Genomic DNA, 18205 nt, shown 5'->3' on the forward strand with positions numbered 1-18205 from the left:
CAACGGTCAAGCGTCGTTAAAGCAGATCGTAGGTCCGTTGATCGAGAAGGTTCTGGAGGAGAGGGATCTCTGCATAGAAACTAATCCGGTGGACATATACAAGCTTTGGCGGAATCAGCTGGAGATGGAATGCGGCCAGTCTTTGGATATGCCCCACGCGGTGTCTCAGGAACAAGCGCTGAAACACAAGCCGGTGCAGGAGTCGCTCACAAGGGCGATCAATCAATTGAAGAAGATATCCCTCGAGTTTCTCAACCGAATAACGCAGTCCCGCGATCTGATCCCTTACGGGATGCTCTACGTTTCGAAGGTCCTGTACAACACGTTGATAGAGAAGTTTTCGCATGCTCCCGAGAAGGATATCCTGAAGGCGGTCGGCAATTTGATTTACTATCACTTCATCAACGCCGCGATCGTGGCGCCGGACACCTTCGACATCGTCACGTTGCCGGTCGACAGAACGCTGTCCTCCTGCCAGAGGAAGAATCTGGCTAGTATAGCCAAGGTGCTGCAATTCTCCACCTCGAAGAAAGGCTTTGGCGAGGAGGCACCGCACTTGGAGTGTTTGAATCAGTTCATAATCGCCTGCCACGAGAGGTTCAAGGACTTCTTCCGGTACTGTTGCCAAGTGGAAGACCTCGAGGAACATTTCGACATTCACGAGTACACGGAGGCGACGCTTATACAAAATCCGGAGATATGTATATCCCTGCAGGAGGTATGCGAGATGCACGCTTTGCTGTTGAATTACGAAGACCAGATAGCACCGGACCCGTCCGATCCTTTACACGACTTGCTGGACGAATTGGGCCCGGCGCCAACTGTGGCGTCGTTGCTCGGGGTATCCAAAGCGGCGTACGACGCAAATTTGGCGAGATACAGCAAGCAGGAGGTGTGCCTGGTGCTAACCAACAAGTTCCAGGTGCCGCGTAACGACGATACGAATCTGAGCAATCTCTTCGTGAAGGCGAAGGAATTGCTCGTGTCGGTTATCCCGTTCTTGAAGAGGTCGACGCTCGTGGAGTCGCTGGAGACCACGTCTTCTCCGATGTGCGTGAAACTGTTCGATTACTTCGATTACTCGTCCGTGTCGCCGACGGTCCGCGAGAGCTCGTTCATAAACGACTGTAAGATGCAATTGCGCGCGTACCTCAACAAGCTCGAGCTCGAGGGATGGATCAGTCGCGCGGACGGTTATCAGACGATCGTGACGGCGATAGCGAGGGACATATGCAACAAGAACAAGTACCGCGTCGCGAGGGACAAGGAGCTGCAGACGCTGCGGGCGACCAAGGTGCGATTGGACGAGAAAACGCGGTACTATCAGGAGCAGGTGGGATTCTACAACGAGTACATAAAGGGCTGCCTCAAGAATCTGCACAGCGGCAAGAGTTCGCTTCGCGCGTACCAGGCAGCGCAGAAGGACATGTACACGCAGTGCAAACTGAGGTCCAAGTTGACGGTCAAGTATTCCGCGTGGAAGCTGCAGGAGAAGGGCGTGCTGATGGAGGTCGACCAGGCGCTGAGCCCGACGGAGATGAAGAACGTGACTTTCGAGATAAGCCCGACGGAGCACAGCGGCGTGTTCGCCGTGCGCTGCAAGTTTATGGGCGTCGAGCTGGAGAAGCTCGACATCAGCATACAGGAGCTGCTGGAGCTGCAGTACGAGGGCAGGCCCTGCATGGACATGTTCGGCAGAGCGAAGATCAATGTCAACCTGCTCCTGTACCTGCTGAATCGCAAGTTTTACGGCAAGAAGAGCTGAGGCGACCGCCACGACATTCGGAATTCGAAATCAACGGTCGGGAGTCGATTCACGCGTGTCGCATGTGCAGTTCACTGCTAGCACAGTACGAACGTATTCAGGGCGAAAACTTGATCAGTATTTTACCACCGCGACGAGCGTCGATGACTTAATACGATTCCTTTTCGTATCTCGAGGTCGTTTTCGAGACCATTGATATCGACACGCAAAAGCACGCGTCATACATGAAGTGGGGAGGAGGGGGTGAGTTCGTGAAGATTTCACTTTCCCGTTGGGGATAAAGCGAGCAAGTTGTCTTATCTTCGATGACGCAAGTGCAATTACACGTGCGTCGCGTACAAAAAGTCTGTTTTTTTCCCCCCCCGATTGCAAGGTACTTTCAGTCTTACTCTCGCCTCCTCCTTTCTCTTCGCTTTCTCCTCTCTTTACTTTCTCGTGTAATCGCGTATTTATTTCACTTTTTGGACGAAGGAAAAGCAGCCGGCGGCAGACCGAAGGAAGAGCAGAACCGAAATTAAGTCTTCCCTTCGCTTTAATGCGTCTCAAATCACGACGTTAAGAGTATTCTGCAATCTATTTTATTAGGCACGTTTAAATTATCGAAAGTTATTCGCTAATTTGAGATGTCAGCTTGATTAGGCTATATATATGTGTATATCTTTTCGACAATCCGGAAGTTACGGTATATCGCAGCAACTTGTCATTAGTTTTACCGATGACATGTGTCTTTTTTTTTTAATAATTAAGTTATTCAAGCATTTTACTAACTCTCGCGTCCCAGTAATACATTTAACAATTCGCTTATAGCAATTTATCTAGTCTACGACACAGCATGCGGTTTTTTTTTGTAAATAATCGTGTTCACGAGTATTTGAAGTATTTGAACTAACAATGGTGACATCACACATCACTTGATTTTATAATATATATATGCGACGAGTCTGCGAACTTATTCAGTTCACGATTTGTATGTGCGGAAGTGTAGACTTACTGAAGTACCATTTTAAGTTAATAATAAAACGAATAGAAAAGGAAGCTTCGATTGGTATTGTAAAATGCGGCTGCAGAGATTGAAGGATCGTCAATTCTGTTGGATCTCGATGAAACTTTACCATCCGACACTTCAAACGCGCTCAGTTTTTCAATTTCATCGCGCGTTCTCATACAAATTTCACTGAATTATTGCCCGTAAGACAAAATTAGTAATAAAAAAACCATGGAGTATCCGAAGACCTTAATCCTCAATTAAATATAATTGTATAATATAAATATATATCTACTGGTTTGTTGGGAGGATATAATTGTTGCTAGCTTTAAATATCCTAGATTAAGAGACCGCCATTCTTTATTCTATTTCATTCTTTCCGACCATTCCGTTTGCAACGGTGTACTAAATTATATTTCTGGATAAATTTGTGACTTCTTTTATGCCGGAGATTAACGCGCACGTTACATTCATTTTTGAGCATGTTCTAAATTATTGTACATATTTTTCTTTTACGAGAAACTAAATCGTCTTAAATAAAGGAGTTTGCAATGTTTTGGCGATTTGATCTTACGGACATACGCCCTTGGAACATCAAAGGCCGTCCACGTGTGTTTCGAGGTGTAGAAAGTGCGAGTGGAGAGCCGGAACGAACAGATCGGGGGCGTCCCGCAAATTGTTAGCGGGACTGAGGAGTCCCGGAGGACTTTGCTGTGCGCGTGACTCGAGCCCTTGTCACTTCTGCTTACAATTGATACTGTAGCTCGTCGGGGATCGCAAGCTTTTTGGCCGAGTGTTGCTTTCGCTGCGCGACACGAGGCTTTAGATGGATGACTCGCGGCATCGGTGAGTAACCTCGCTGTTACGGAACGTGCTCCGCTTTCTTTTGCGTTGCGATTTCGCGTGTAATCCCAATTGCGTGACGTTCCGAATAAGCAACGAGCGATTCAACACTCCTACTAGAATTACCAAAAACCTCGGTCTCTTTTATCCAATCTGTCTGGGCGCTGCCATTGACCTCTCTGATAAATATCTGTTTGCAGCCTAGACACCGAGATAAGTTTCTGCACGCAAAATCCTGCGTGAACGAACGACTGAAGGTTTGCGCATTTTCAGGTTCCTTTGAAGGCGCACGTGTACACGTTATTGGCGTATCAAAGTGCGTACGCACGCGGATACTTGATATTTTGTTAAGAAATGGCCAGCACAGCGACCGCGAATGCAGAAAATAGCTCCAGCAATAATGGAGACGACGCGGAGACGGAGAAGCGGCTCAGAGAGAGAGCCGAGAGAAATCGTCAAAGAGCACTCCTGTTAAAAAAATCCAAGGTTGTAACGCATCCGTATGCGAGGTGTGTATCGAGCATGTGCACGCACGAGAGAAATTGTTAACGTAATCTGCCTGTAGTGCAGTCGTCTCTTAATGGCCAGTTCTTTGATCTTGGAGTCTTAAGCCCAATGTCCACGATGCTAGAACTTGGTCCAAGTTCTAGTTTCAAGAAATGTGTAGCCAATCAACGTGCAACTATTCCATAAAAGCTGCAAATTGATTGGCTACACGTTTCTCGAAACTAGAACTTTGATCAAGTTCTAGCATCGTGGACATTGGCCTTTAGGCCGGGATCCATAGTCAGATCTTATATTCAAGACTGTCTCAAGGTCATCTTTGGATACTCAGTAGCCAGTGGAATGTTCCGTACAGCGTCTTTAGATAAATTCAAGACTGTCTTGAATATAAGATCCGACTACGAGTACCGGCCTTAGTTTTGAGACGAACCTTCATTTTTATAAGAATTCGGATTCTTATTGATTGTTGAAAAAATCCAAGGTTGTAACTCGTCCGTATGCGAGGTGTGTGTCAAGTATATGCATACACGAGAGAATTGTTAAGTCGTCTGTCTGTAGTGCAATCGTCTCTTAATGATCACTTCATTGATCTTGGAGTCTTAGCTTTAAAATAAACCTCCATTTCTACAAGACTTTAGATTCTTATTGATAAAATGTGGCTGTTAGGGAAAATGGTGACTCTGTGAAAGGTAGACTGCTAAAAGTTCAAGGGCAGCGAGTTATCGATAGCGGCGGAGGCTTCCTCATAGAAGAAAATGATGAATTAGAACAGCAAATGGTACATACAACACGTATATAAATAATCGATGTATATAACATTGTTACGTTATACAGTAAAACAACTTTTGATTTGTTTAGCTGAAGATTAGAACCGAGCCGGAACCAGTTATTGGTAAATTTAACGAGTGCGAGGAGTGCCAGCAGAAATTTGGAGACTCGTACCTCCTGCAAACGTTCGACCTGGCTGTCTGTGATAAGTGCAGGTATGACAGTGGCGTTTGAAGCAAACAGTTTCATTTGTATGGTATTTACTTTCTCTTTCGCAGATCTCTCGATAAATACTTACGAATATTACACCGTTACGTATCGTTTTAGAGATAAAGAGGGAAAGCACTCCTTGATCACCAAAACTGAAGCGAAACAAGAATACCTGTTGAAGGACTGCGATCTCGATCGACGGGAACCCGTTCTGAAGTATATCATGCTAAAGAATCCTCACAACGCGAATTGGGGCGAGATGAAGTTGTATCTGCATCTGCAGATAGAACAGAGAGCTTTGGAAGTTTGGGGCTCGGAGGAGAACTTGTTGAAGGAGAAGGAAATGCGCGATGTAAAGCGGGCGGGAGCTAAAATCAAGAAATTCAATAAAAAGGTACCTGAACTTCTTGTACGTGTACAAGTGATTTTAATATGATGCTATATATATGGTTGCTAAAAGAAGTTTTACGTTTTACGGATGAATGAAGATGAAACAGCTGCGAATGCAAGTGAGGAGTTCGTTGTACGATAAGACGACAAAAGCGTCTCATGTTCACGAGTTTGGAGAAGACACGTACAATGAAGAGGATGATACGTACACGCATACTTGTATGACGTGCGGTTATGAGGATACCTACGAAAAAATGTGAATGCCCGAATATCATTCACGATAGCACGAGTCAGTTTGATATCACTTTATCACGAGAGAGAGAGAAGTATCGATACGATCTTACAGACAAGTCTTGGAAAAGGAATTTGTTTTTCTCTCTCGAAAATGTGGGTGATATGTTCTGTTGATCAATGCACTTTCGATATTTACATATTATTTTTATATTATTTCACAAAATCAGATTTAAAGGAAAAACGTGATAAATTATATATTTTTCTGTCATAAATTTTTACAAGTTTATTAATATTATGTGAATGTTGTTAAAAAAGTAATTATCTCCTTTACATTACCGATAGAATTGCCTATTATGTACAATTATGAAATACTGAAAGTATTATATTTATTTCGCTATTTTTTGTACTTATATTAAAATAACATAATTTTATATATTTTATCCTTGTCCAAAAAGAAAGTTTTAACATTCAGAAAACACTGTTTAACAAATATTTATGATATCGCACGGCGCGCTACTGGATTAAAATAAAACCTTACTTAAATTCCTCACAAAAACTTAATCCTTTATCTTATCTTTCTTACCTTTAGTCTTTGATCCGATATCTGTTATTAATGAATGTATAATTGTATATTTTCCGGAACTGAGAAGAAAAACATGTAAACAAGATATGATTGCGTTGAAAGTTCTAATATAATCTAATTATTGTCTGTTGTTGTTTGGATAGTCGACAACGGATAGTCGACAACAGATAGTCGAGTATGTTTCTGCTGTATGCGATGAGATGTAGGTCGAATTATGATGTGTATATTACGCCTATGTATATACGTATATGGAAAGAGAAGTATTGCAGTTCTGACGGAAATGATAAAATGTCTCTCCTTATGATGCTTTAATGTAAATAATAAACTTTTTGATTGTTCCGAAATATCAATTTTATCTTAATCAGGATATTAAATATCACAGTCATGTATTGCAATATATAAATAATAAAGTCTCATTTTATCTCTTTGTTTCGCTATAATTTGCACGCGCTTGTTCTTCGAATCCGAGGTTTGATTCGTCCACGAATCAATGAAGAGGACCATAAGGAGAGACATTTTATCATTTCCGTCAGAACTGCAATACTTCTCTTTCCATGTACGTATATACATAGGCGTAATATACACATCATAATTCGACCTACATCTCATCGCAGCAGAAACATACTCGATCTGTTTGGAACACTAATGAGGCAGGCGCGAAACGATATATAAACAACAGCTCTCATCATACGGAAAGGACGAAAATATTTGTTAGCCACTAAGATTTTAGCGCAGTTTACACAAACGTTTTAGTATGACTAAACGATTGGCACCGTTAACTTGTCGCGACTACTGCTACTACTTCTGTGAGCAGTGGTCACCGGGTTACTAATTAGGACAGATGATCTGCAAACAGAAAGAGAAACGTGCAACTTAGTTACCTGCGACAAAATATTTAGTTAAAAAATTAACAGTATTTAATAGCTGTATTCATAGACTCAACATAGTTGGAGTTTTATCGCCAAACTGTTTTCGCATTGCATAATTTATAAAGCTTCTTGTAATGCTGTATGAATTTAAGATGATTTGGAAATAAACTTCTTCATTTAGTCATCAGTTATTTCAATAATTAGCAACTGTTGAGTAAAAATTGCTGTAAAAGTAGATTTTAATAATGTAATTCTTCAGTTAGTCTCCAAACGTATACGTATAAATTCAATGAGACGCGCTCAAGTCATATACCTGTTGTGCCTCAAATGACTCTTGACCAAATCCCCGGAGGCCAACGCGGCCATCAAGGACAGCTCGGCAGCGAGTACAGTGGCGCAAACGATTCGGGCGAGTCTCTTGGCGTTCTGGCCAGGTTCTGCGGGATGCGCACCCTTGATTCCTAGCATCGCCAAGCAAGCTCCTTGCGCGGGTAGGCCGGTACCACCGCCCACCGTGCCGACTTCTATGCTGGGCATTGTGCAAGTTATACGCAGATCATTGCCATCAACGCCCCACGGTTCCATCAATGTCAAACAGTTACTGCTGGTAACGTTCTGCGCGGGATCCTGCCCGGTGGCGATAAAAATCGCGGTCACGATATTAGCAGCATGCGCATTGAAGCCACCTATGGTACCTGCTAAGGCTGAACCCGTTAAATTCTTCTTGTTGTTTAAATTGACGAGTTCGTGCACAGAGGTCTTCAGTACGCGCGACACGACGTCCGCAGGTACAATTGCCTCGCACACAACGCTTTTACCTCTTCCCTCAATCCAATTAATAGCCGCAGGCTTTTTGTCAGTACAGAGATTCCCACTGAGAGAGATTATCTCCATGTCCGGAAAGTGGGTCTGCAACGTCTGTAGAGATCTCTCTGTTCCCTTCGACAACATGTTCATGCCCATGGCGTCACCGGTCGTGGCGACAAAGCGCAGATGCAGGTCTCGGCCGGCTATGCGCGGATGGATCCTTATCAAGCGGGCGAAGCGACTAGTTTCGTCAAAGCTGTTCTTCAGCTCTTGAAAATTCTGCGATTGTTCGAGCCACGACATGGCCTCGCACGCGCGCACAATGTCCGGGAATTGCACTACGGGCGCTCGGGTCATCCCATCTGCTGTTACGCGGGTGGTCACGCCGCACTTGAGGAGCGCGCGGCTGCCGCGATTGGTGGACGCTACCAAGCAGCCCTCCGTCGTCGCCATCGGTACGTGGTGCAGCTCGCCATCGACCAGCAATGGCCCAACGATGCCAACCGGTATCGGTACGTAACCGATCACGTTCTCGCAGCAGGAGCCAAATACTTTGGTGTAATCGTAGTTCCTATAGGGTAAATCAGTCATCTTCTCGGTGAACCTGCCAGCGGCACCCACAACATGACGCCTAATATCGACACCGCGCTCCATGTCGCCCACCGCTTTTTCCAATTGGTACGCAGCTATGTCCTTGTGTTCCACCAATTGTATCACCTCTTCATTCGTCAAGGCATTGGCTCCAAGCTTAAATATATACAATAATACATATAATTATATTCTACGTATAGATTGTTTCATTACCTTATTATTTTCTTACCTCTGACTTGTATATCTCGAGACAGTCTTCCACGCTCCTGGTTTGTTCAGGCTTTTCCGACGCCGAGTTAATTTCACCAGAATTGTTCGCATCAAAATATATCGCGTCGGTCTGCACCTCCTTGTCGATGCACTCCACATCGTTCTCATCACCCCATCCACCACCCACGCCAGACAGAGGAAAAACCGGCTCTTGGATCGTTGGTAACGTTACACCAAAACGTTCCCGTAACCACACATTCATCGTGGTATCCATATCGTCCAGATTGGTTGGACCATCGAGAAGTTCCACTTTCTCCTCCACTGTCGCCTCCACCGCTTTCGTTCTCTCCTCCTCCTCCGCCTCTTTCTCCTCCTTCCCTTCCTCCTCTTCCTCCTTAAATCTCAGCCGTCTGGTGACTATCACGTCGTTTCTATCCTCGAAGAAAATTAATTTTACCGCCAGCGCTAACAGTAGTATCAATATCACAATATTGTCCGTGCTGGCTGATAGCCAAGTCATCAGGTGTTCCTTTAACTCGGAGTTCTCGATGTGATCAGAACCGTTTATCGCGTCCGGGCTCGTGGATGTCGTTGTCGTTCTCGCCGTGTACTCGCCTTCCTCGCTCTTAAAGGGCCAGCGGCTGCAATATGTTACAAGCTATTAATATTATATAAATTGAAATTTTGTATGAATTAAAACAATAATAACCATGATTAAGCAGTTGATCGACCATGACTGGCGATGTGTTTCTAAGAAAATTTATTGCGAAAAATATTACCTCAGCCAGGGTTTGAACCTGGACCTTCCTTCACTCTAGGCGGGCGTCTCAACCAATTCGACTACCGAGGCATATGATAATATTTGTCGCGATAACAGTATAGATGTTGTCTACGCGTGTGTTTTCGACTTTTGTGAATTGCGCAATTTTTGCAATAAGTTTTCCGTGTTAAAAACACATCGCCAGTCATGGTCGATCAACTGCTTAACATGATTATTTATCTGCTGGCGCCAAATGCTTGATGTTAAAACAATAATAGACAATTATGAAGCAGAATAGATATTTCATTATTACAAAATAAGATAATGTCATATAGATAGATTTTATTTTAAATTATTTTATATGTAGGTATATAAAAAGCACGATTGTATTATATTGTATTACTATATTCCGTAATGTGTAATTGTAAAAACAAGTTTGCCATTATATCCTTATTACTTGTCAGTGCAACATGAAAATTATAGATGTAAATGCGCAATCCTAATAAAATGATAATGAAGAAATATAAATCATAATTATGTAAAAATATTGAAGTAAAATGATCAGAACTTTTGCATGATGACTGCCTTATATATCTACGTATATACCGCGATATAATAATCGTTATGTTAATAAACAAATGAGACAGTCGTTTTGATCGAAACACGAAGCGAACGCAACAACACTTTTCCACAAACTAAAACGTAATCCAGTGATAACCGGCAGAAACGGGGAGAGAAGATCCAAAGTATTCTGTACCACCACCACCCTATAAACTTATTTTTGGACCCTCATTTTACTTTGTATGGACGACAGTCAATCTTTTGTACACGCGTTATTATTAACGTTCTCATGCAATATTAAAATATGTTCTACCATTCATACAGATCCCGCATGAAAGCACACCTCTTTCGACTCCTTAAATATTGAGAAATATTTGCGCATTGTATAACTGCGATTGCATAAAGATGGAATTGTATGACAACATGCTTTATGTTGAATTAAAGTTTTGTTACTCCAAGAATATCAACAAAGAATAACTTTTATAGCGCGACTTGCCAGATTCACTTATTTTTTGTTCAGAGTAGAACCAAAATATCTTCAGGTTACATCCAAATTGACACTCGATATTAATTTTTTTTTTCTTTAATTTTGTTATATTGGCAAAATTCAATTGGAAAACCAACAAAAGACTCACAAAGTAGTTTTTCCCAAAAGTACATTTCGAATTCTATGAAATAGAATCCATCCTATTTCACTTTTCATTCTTGTAAATATCCATCCGAGACGAGTATAATAATAATGGAATTACAGATGACTTCCGGCCGTTGCGAGAGTGTTTCTTTCATATCGCGCTACCGATCATCTTTTAAAAACGCCCAAACTTGTCTCTCAATAAGATCTTTCTTCCTACGTAGAAAGCTTTATTGAATATGAATACTTCATTGAATAAATTGAAAGATAGGTAGGACAGAAGTCCATATCCAAATGCTAATGTTTATAGATGAACCTGACCTGAAATTAGGTGCACAAACTGACAAAGACGCTGCAAGTCTGGGGTCAGATATTTACAATGCTTCGGCCACGGTTTCCTGTTTCGCCGCGTATATACGACGATATACATTGTCATACACTACCGTCTTATACTTTAAAATTTGTATCAAGGAGAAGACGAGGGAGAAGATTCTTTTTTTTGCTGCATCACCGCGAGAAACAGTAAAAATGTATACCTGTTGGCATGTACCACGAATAGACCAGCGATCATGATCAACTTGACTCGCTCCACCACAGGATTCGGTTTTTGATCCTCCTCGTTTAATGGCTGCATTATAAAGATTTTGTCTGCCCTGAGTTGGCCCATATTATTACTTCCGCGAGAAAGCTGTAATACAATAATGTCAGTGTAATGTTCACACTGTCCTTTATGCTGACAAATACATATTTGCTGACTGACAGCATAACTTTATCATGATATTTGACAATTACATTCTTCGTCTTTTTGACGATTTGCTAATTTTGATAGCTCCGAGCCTTGTAATATTTCTAAAATCTTATCAAACTCGATGCTTACATTATTCTCAGATACAAAGAAAAACCCAAATTAATATATGACAAAGGTTCGATAGTATAAAATAAATTAACGTTAAAAAGAGCTAACGGACCAGACACAAGTATACGTGTTAATTTATTTTATACCAAAAACATTGTGTATTTATTTTGATATATTTGGGATTTATATAATCATGTGTTATTACATTCGATATACTTGATAGCAGTGGATTTCTCTTGCAATAATCCTTCAAATCTGTACTTTTCAATGTCGCTACGTTACGCTTTCTGCATTCAAAATGGAACACCCGAGACGATTTGGAGGAAAGTTGTAAAAGTGCGGGAAAAGGAATCGTTTCAATGAGAAAATCAAGTTAAGCCGCACCTCGAGTATGAGCGACAAGCAGGCCGGATAGAACGTCATGAAGACGATGTAGTTGACGATCGCCCCGAAACACGCAAAGGTGCAGAGGACCTCCAGTCTTCTGATGCCCGATAACGATCCAATGCCGATCAGTAGCGTCTCCACGAGAGTGTCCAGAGTCAAGGCCGGTCCCAGCAGAGACATACCGCGCGCGATGTTTGCTTTGACCTCTTCTTGATTCCGCGAACTCAGTGCGTGCTGCGCTAACGTTGCGGCCTTTGACAGGTCGATAAGAAGCAAAAAGAAAAATAAAGCGTCCCTGGAAGATGTAAGAACGTTTTATTGCAGTCGCGAGATGTGTGAGAGAGAGAGAAAGAGAGAGAGAGAGAGAAACTTTATTCTCCGCGTAGTGTAAACGGCTTACTTGAAGTCCGCGACATCGCCGCGGCCGAAATTCACCACGCTGGAGGTGAACATCACGCTGGAGAGGACGGTAAACAACCCGGCGATACCTGGAACACATACCGACAAATCTGCTGAGTATGTGATAATCGAGATTACGTGTGCTACATCGCGACGGAACCGGCAGGACTTCTGATGCGGAGGAAGCGCGAGGTGAAGACAGGCCGATCTCGTCGTGCTTCGTTCGTTCGCGAGCGAACGGGGGAATTTTTACGTGCAGGATATCCGTGAAGATATAACTCGGTGCTGTATTTCTTTCGATTTTCTAAGTACGATTATTATTATATTTACGTAGTGTAAATTGCGCAATCGTTTCGAATCGGTATTCGTTTCGACTCTACTCTGCTTTTCTGAAAGTGGATTTTTTATCTCATCGGCGGAACGCAGTTCTGCGTTTAATCGCGATGATTAACGCGATGTTGTTGCAAATTAAATTATCGGCTAGCATAACGTTACGCGGAGTCACAAGTGGCGTAAAAAGAATTCTCGAATTCAGTAATCGCGCGTAACGCTCCGTACGAAATGCTGTCACTTTCCACGAGACTTTCACTGTTCACCAACGTGAGCTTTCACGCGCCGCTCGGGAGGATCCGGTTTTATGAATGGTTCTCACACGCATAATTATTACGCATCTCCCTCCGCGTGGCTTTATCGTCGACGCACCGGGGTGTATCGATCTGTGGTAATCAGGAGAAAAAAAAATAAAAAATTCCACTTTCAGAAAAGCAGAGTTAAGTCGAAACGAATACCGACTCCGAAACGACTGCGCAATTCACACAACGCCGACTGACTCCCTCGCCGTGCTTATTTTAGACCCGGAGAGCACAAAGGTGAGCGTAAATTCATAGAGAATTCACTTTAAAGAGTACATAATTAGAAAAATAAACATCTGTGTTCTTGAAGAGTCGGCCACAATCAGTGCGTCTCGAGGTATTTCTCAGAAGTTCGAATTATAGTGCAGGTAACTTTCTCAATTTTTCTTATCGTATCTTTCTATGAATTCCTAAAGAATTAATATACAATTCAGAAAAAGAAAAAGCTTGAAGAATTCACTGTGCTACCTGGGAACTTATTTTGTATTAAACATTAGAGTTAAAGTAGAACACATCACACCCTTACGGAAAAGCACCGAAATAATTATTAGAAAATTACTGTACATCAGTAAATTCTGATAGTCAATTACTGATATACAGTAATTTTCTAGTAATTATTTCGTTACTTTTTCGTATAAGGGTACACGACGTTTCGGCCAGTAATACTGGTCTTTATCAAGTTCAACCCATTAAGTGTGACAGCAAAGAAGTATTACTGGCCGAAGTGTCGTGTACTAATTAAAATATATTGTGCCAGTTATTGTCGATATAATTCTCGAATTTTGTAAGTTAAATAACTATGAATAAATTAAAAGAAAAAAACTTAATTAAATTAGCTGTATGAAAATTAAGCCATATACATGCGTAATGTGCATTATGTAAACTATAAATTACAACTTTTTATTAAAAAAATGTATCATACAATTTTTTTGTGGAATCTGATTTAAATATTTTGAATTATAAGAACTATGTTAAGTTATTTAAATATACCTACATAATTGTCCGAACAAATTTATTCCAGACTTGTTTGTTATGCAAGAAACATTCTCAATATACGCAAAACAATTTGAATATACATATGCATCGTTAGTTGACACCAGTAAAAGGTACCATTATTTTATAATTTAAATTGTATAGATAAGGGAGTAAAAGCTACGTTTTAATTATCTTACCTAAAATATATTTCGATCCCATTTTTTGCAAAGTGCGGAATTGATGATAAGTGAATAAAACCGCCAGGCAGCGTATTATCGTCATCACTATAATGTCAGCCGCTTTCAGGTCCTATCGAACAATACGGAAACGTTAGATATTTTATTTACTACAGTAAACAAGGAGGTATACATTTAAGAAAATGCAGCGCACACCGAACTTTTGCTCGATCTAACAGTTATAATTATCTCATTTCAAAAATATGAAAATAATATAAGTAAATATCTTTCAAAAATTCGATCGAATACAACACTAATATTCTTATAAAAAAATTGTAATATCAACTCGCAGCTTTTATGGAATAGCTGCAAGCTGATTGGCTGCACATTTCTTCAAACTAGAACTAGGACAAGAAAAGATAGATTGAAAGAAACAGTAGCGCACATAAATCTGTTTCGATCTGATACAACATTAATAAGTATTTGTACAAAATATCATAAAAACCGCGACTATATATGACGCAAGTTAACGTCCTTGAGAAAACGATCCAAGCGTGGAGTCTCACGATAATCTTTGCTTACCATACTATCGCATTTGTTGTGACGACAGTACGTCTCATCGGGCAAGTCCTCTTTACGTGCCTGTCCACTTCCGGTTTCCATGTTAAACGTACACGCCGTCAAAGTGAGGACCGTCACGATTACCTCCAAGGGATGACCGGCGCAGAACCGGCCGTATTTCTCGAACACTTGCGCCAGCATGTTGATGGCGAAAGTGAAACCTTTCCGAAATCTGCAAGATATTGATCGCGTGTTTCAGGTCTTAATAATTTATCGTAGAAAAAGAAGAAAAGAAGGACGATTCAAAGATTCATCGTGTGCTTCTTGGATTAATCTGGAGTCGATGTTTCCTTGGCAAAAATATTGAAGGGGGAATCGTCGTCTTTACATTCGCAATTTTTCGCGTCCCATATCCCCGTGGCGATTCTTTTTACACAGAACTCATTAGTTTCTCAACTTCTCTATATATTTCCCATCTCGTCGCCGAGAGACTCGCCGAAACAGTCAATCCCGGTAAAAATTGATGCCAATACCGATTAAAGTTTCTCTCGAGTCCAGAAATACCAGGTGAAGGATGGGTCGGTTTCTTACGAGAATGAAATAACACATGCGCGACCGCACGAATCTATGCCGATTCGTGATTTGCATACGGCTCAGACGACACCCGGGTTTGGGGAAAGTGACCGTTGCATCACTTTTTCGAGTGTCACATTTCACATAATAGCTTTTAGCCAATTAACTTATGTAATTGTTATATAATTGCCGAATTCCTCCTAATTTACCTACATTATGAGCGAGGTTCCTAATATAAGATAGCAGAGTCTCTGCTAAACATCGCCTATTGGTTTTATCATGAATTTTTATTGCCCTTGTGGGGTGAAATCTGTTTAGTGGAAAATTCTAATTTTATAAAAATGTAGAAATTGTAGATTTTCAAGCTACACAGATTAGATATATGGTATAGGTTTGTATATCTTAAAAAGTTTAGATTTCTACGATATACAAATTTATATTGTACATCTATTGCATATTGTCTCTTTTTTTTACCCTCACTTCCCATTGTGTGACACGTGCACAGGTTCTGTGTCAATTTATATAATGTGCTTTTACACATTTTCTTTATCACTGTCAACTTTGTAGCATCTGTATACATAGTCTGCGTACGCGAAAGAAATTTATGAGATTATGCAACCGCGGAAGAAATTAATTCTGAATCGCATGAATGTATTTTATATACAACGTCGTTAAGATAGTTCGAGTTTGCGAAAATTTGCCCGTCGTAACGCGTTCTACTAGACCGACCCGCTAAACCGAGATCCTCACGAGAGTTGGATGACACGCAGCATCAAAATTTGATAATACTGTAAAAGCGGATTGCAACACTGCGTTCTTGAATATCTTGAGCAGCCCGGCTCGCTTTCTAGTTGATCGCTGGCTGACCGAAGACAAAAATCGTAGAGAGAAAAACCGAACCGATCTGGTTGCAATACTATATTTCCACATTCGAAACATCGAATCGGCAAGTCGACGAAGTGAATCGGATAAAAGGAATAACGCATACATCGCAGGGTGGCCCCTTAATCGCAGGCATTGTGCAAGTACTAGGGTGTCCCCGTGTACCAACGCACCTGTCCGGATGGTCGAGATTTTTTCATGCATACAGTAATGATACAGGTTGTCGAGTACGGAGAAAGAGCACTAATTCACCGGCGTGACTTGAAATGTCTGTCAAGGTCGGTGACTTTCCAAGTGTCGAGAAGTACTCGTGAGTATTTCTACATCCGACTGATCGTTGTCCTCTTCCAAGTTTTAATAACTACCGCAGAATCTACTTTTTCTTTGCTGGCCGCAAGCCACGTTCAAACGCCCTTGTCGCATCTATCCAAATTAATTGGAATCAACGAAAATTCCATCGACCCGTTGGTATAAAATAGAAGAATAAGTTAATTATCGCAGTTGCATAGCAATGTGCAACTTCTTACGCGTACAAAACGTATTAATACAAGCGTATTAATAAATCTGGCCTTTCAGAAATAAGAAATTTCCTCAACAATAATTTATTATCGTTTATCGTAGTTTCGATATACTAACACGTATATGTACTTTACACTCGATGAACCTACTGTGCGCAATTAAAAATAGTAGAAGATAATAGTTACATAAAATAGTGATATTGCAAAGTTAGGACAACACAAAATAGAAAATTTGTGCGACAGAATACCAAGATGGAAATATCATCACAAAACAATAAAATTCTCTCAAATTCTGTAATATCGTCACGTTCTGCATGGAAAATTATTTCTAATATGTCCTTAATGGTAGACGTATTTATCGGCAACATTGCTTACGAAATAGCAATGCTACCAGATACGTCTGGAATGAGAAACGCTCGATGATAAATTGGTTGACCGTGGAAAGGATTAGAACACATGTTGCGCGCGCCCGTTAAACAGGCAATGCAGGTTCGATCGCTAGGGGCTGCATGAAATATGCATAGCTAATTATACAGGTAACCACATATGTTACCTTCAAATATAAATATTGTCTCTTTAAACTTGAAACTTGATAAATGAGAGACACGAAATTATTGGTCGTATAATATCTTTTTAAACCTCGATTTTTTGCAACCTGTAGAATTAACCACGCGAAATTAGTGTAAAAGATAATATAAAAGGAAGAAAATAATATAAAAGAGGAAAATGAAATGTCTGGATGAGCAGTAACTTTAAATATATTTTAATAAGTGTGTAAACGACCTTACTGGCAATTCTTTATTCTTTATTAAATAAAAAACGACGTTTCGACTCTTGTAAGCTTGTTCACCTGAAGAGGACCAGTATTACTGGCCGAAACGTCGTTTTTTATTTAATAAAGAATTGCCAGTAAGGTCGTTTACACACTTATTAAAATTCTTGATTTATTGACTGGCGTCACCAAACTTCTATTATAATTTAAATATATTTTTTATGCATTTTGTATATGAAAGAATGTGTAGAATTTATAGCAAAACTAATTTATATCGCTACCATTTCCGTATTTTTTTCATACTTTTCTTTGCTATATAAATATATCTTGTATGGAACGGGGAAAAGTGCCAATGCGAGCCACAAATGAACGGAAGACGGTTCTCACAAATTTATAGATAACTTCTCTCTTTAATAAACGTTTCGACCCTGTTTCGGGTCTTCCTCAGTATAACTCGTTAAATATATGGTTTAAGAATCCCTCTTCTATCATGGTCTCATGTTTTTCTCTCTAAATGTTCCCGGACATAAAGAGGACTGGAGACACGTCGACAGAGATGAATTCGTTGTAAATGATTTAACACGACTGTCACAGGAAGACCCGAAACAGGGTCGAAACGTTTATTAAAGAGAGAAGTTATCTATAAATTTGTGAGAACCGTCTTCCGTTCATTTGTGGCTCGCATTGGCACTTTTCCCCGTTCCATACAATTTCTTTTTGAGAGCCTTCACAACATTGGAATATAAATATATCTTACACGGAG

The 18205-nt window shown here is 40.8% G+C and overlaps 3 protein-coding genes across 4 annotated transcripts in view; 2 read left to right on the forward strand and 1 right to left on the reverse strand.

The window, feature by feature from the left end:
* Positions 1-1849, forward strand: part of LOC105567082 (ras GTPase-activating-like protein IQGAP1) — an 8428-nt gene extending 6579 nt beyond the window's left edge. The window contains exon 17 of the mRNA XM_012021636.1: positions 2-1849. Within this exon, the coding sequence (XP_011877026.1) occupies positions 2-1765 (1764 nt within the window). The 3' untranslated portion in view covers positions 1766-1849. The remainder of the gene's footprint in view (position 1) is intronic.
* A 1526-nt stretch (positions 1850-3375) lies between these two features.
* Positions 3376-5955, forward strand: LOC105567005 (DNA repair protein complementing XP-A cells homolog). Its single transcript, XM_012021497.1, has 6 exons — positions 3376-3596; positions 3867-4102; positions 4764-4875; positions 4956-5080; positions 5193-5469; positions 5564-5955. Exons 2-6 carry the CDS (start codon positions 3948-3950, stop codon positions 5723-5725), a joined length of 831 nt encoding a protein of 276 aa, XP_011876887.1. The 5' UTR covers positions 3376-3596; positions 3867-3947; the 3' UTR covers positions 5726-5955.
* Positions 5952-18205, reverse strand: part of LOC105567004 (3-hydroxy-3-methylglutaryl-coenzyme A reductase) — a 29549-nt gene continuing 17295 nt past the window's right edge. For both annotated transcript variants that reach the window (XM_012021496.1, XM_012021495.1), the window contains exons 2-9: positions 14719-14929; positions 14158-14269; positions 12355-12442; positions 11952-12249; positions 11248-11399; positions 8779-9400; positions 7465-8705; positions 5952-7128 (exon numbers count right to left, since the gene is read on the reverse strand). In XM_012021496.1, coding sequence (XP_011876886.1) covers positions 7041-7128; positions 7465-8705; positions 8779-9400; positions 11248-11399; positions 11952-12249; positions 12355-12442; positions 14158-14269; positions 14719-14898 — 2781 coding nt within the window. In that variant the 5' untranslated portion in view covers positions 14899-14929 and the 3' untranslated portion in view covers positions 5952-7040. The remainder of the gene's footprint in view (positions 7129-7464; positions 8706-8778; positions 9401-11247; positions 11400-11951; positions 12250-12354; positions 12443-14157; positions 14270-14718; positions 14930-18205) is intronic.

Source organism: Vollenhovia emeryi, unplaced genomic scaffold, assembly GCF_000949405.1.
Source record: "Vollenhovia emeryi isolate VEMERY1.0 unplaced genomic scaffold, V.emery_V1.0 DF939141.1, whole genome shotgun sequence".
Taxonomy (NCBI): Eukaryota; Metazoa; Arthropoda; class Insecta; order Hymenoptera; family Formicidae; genus Vollenhovia; species Vollenhovia emeryi.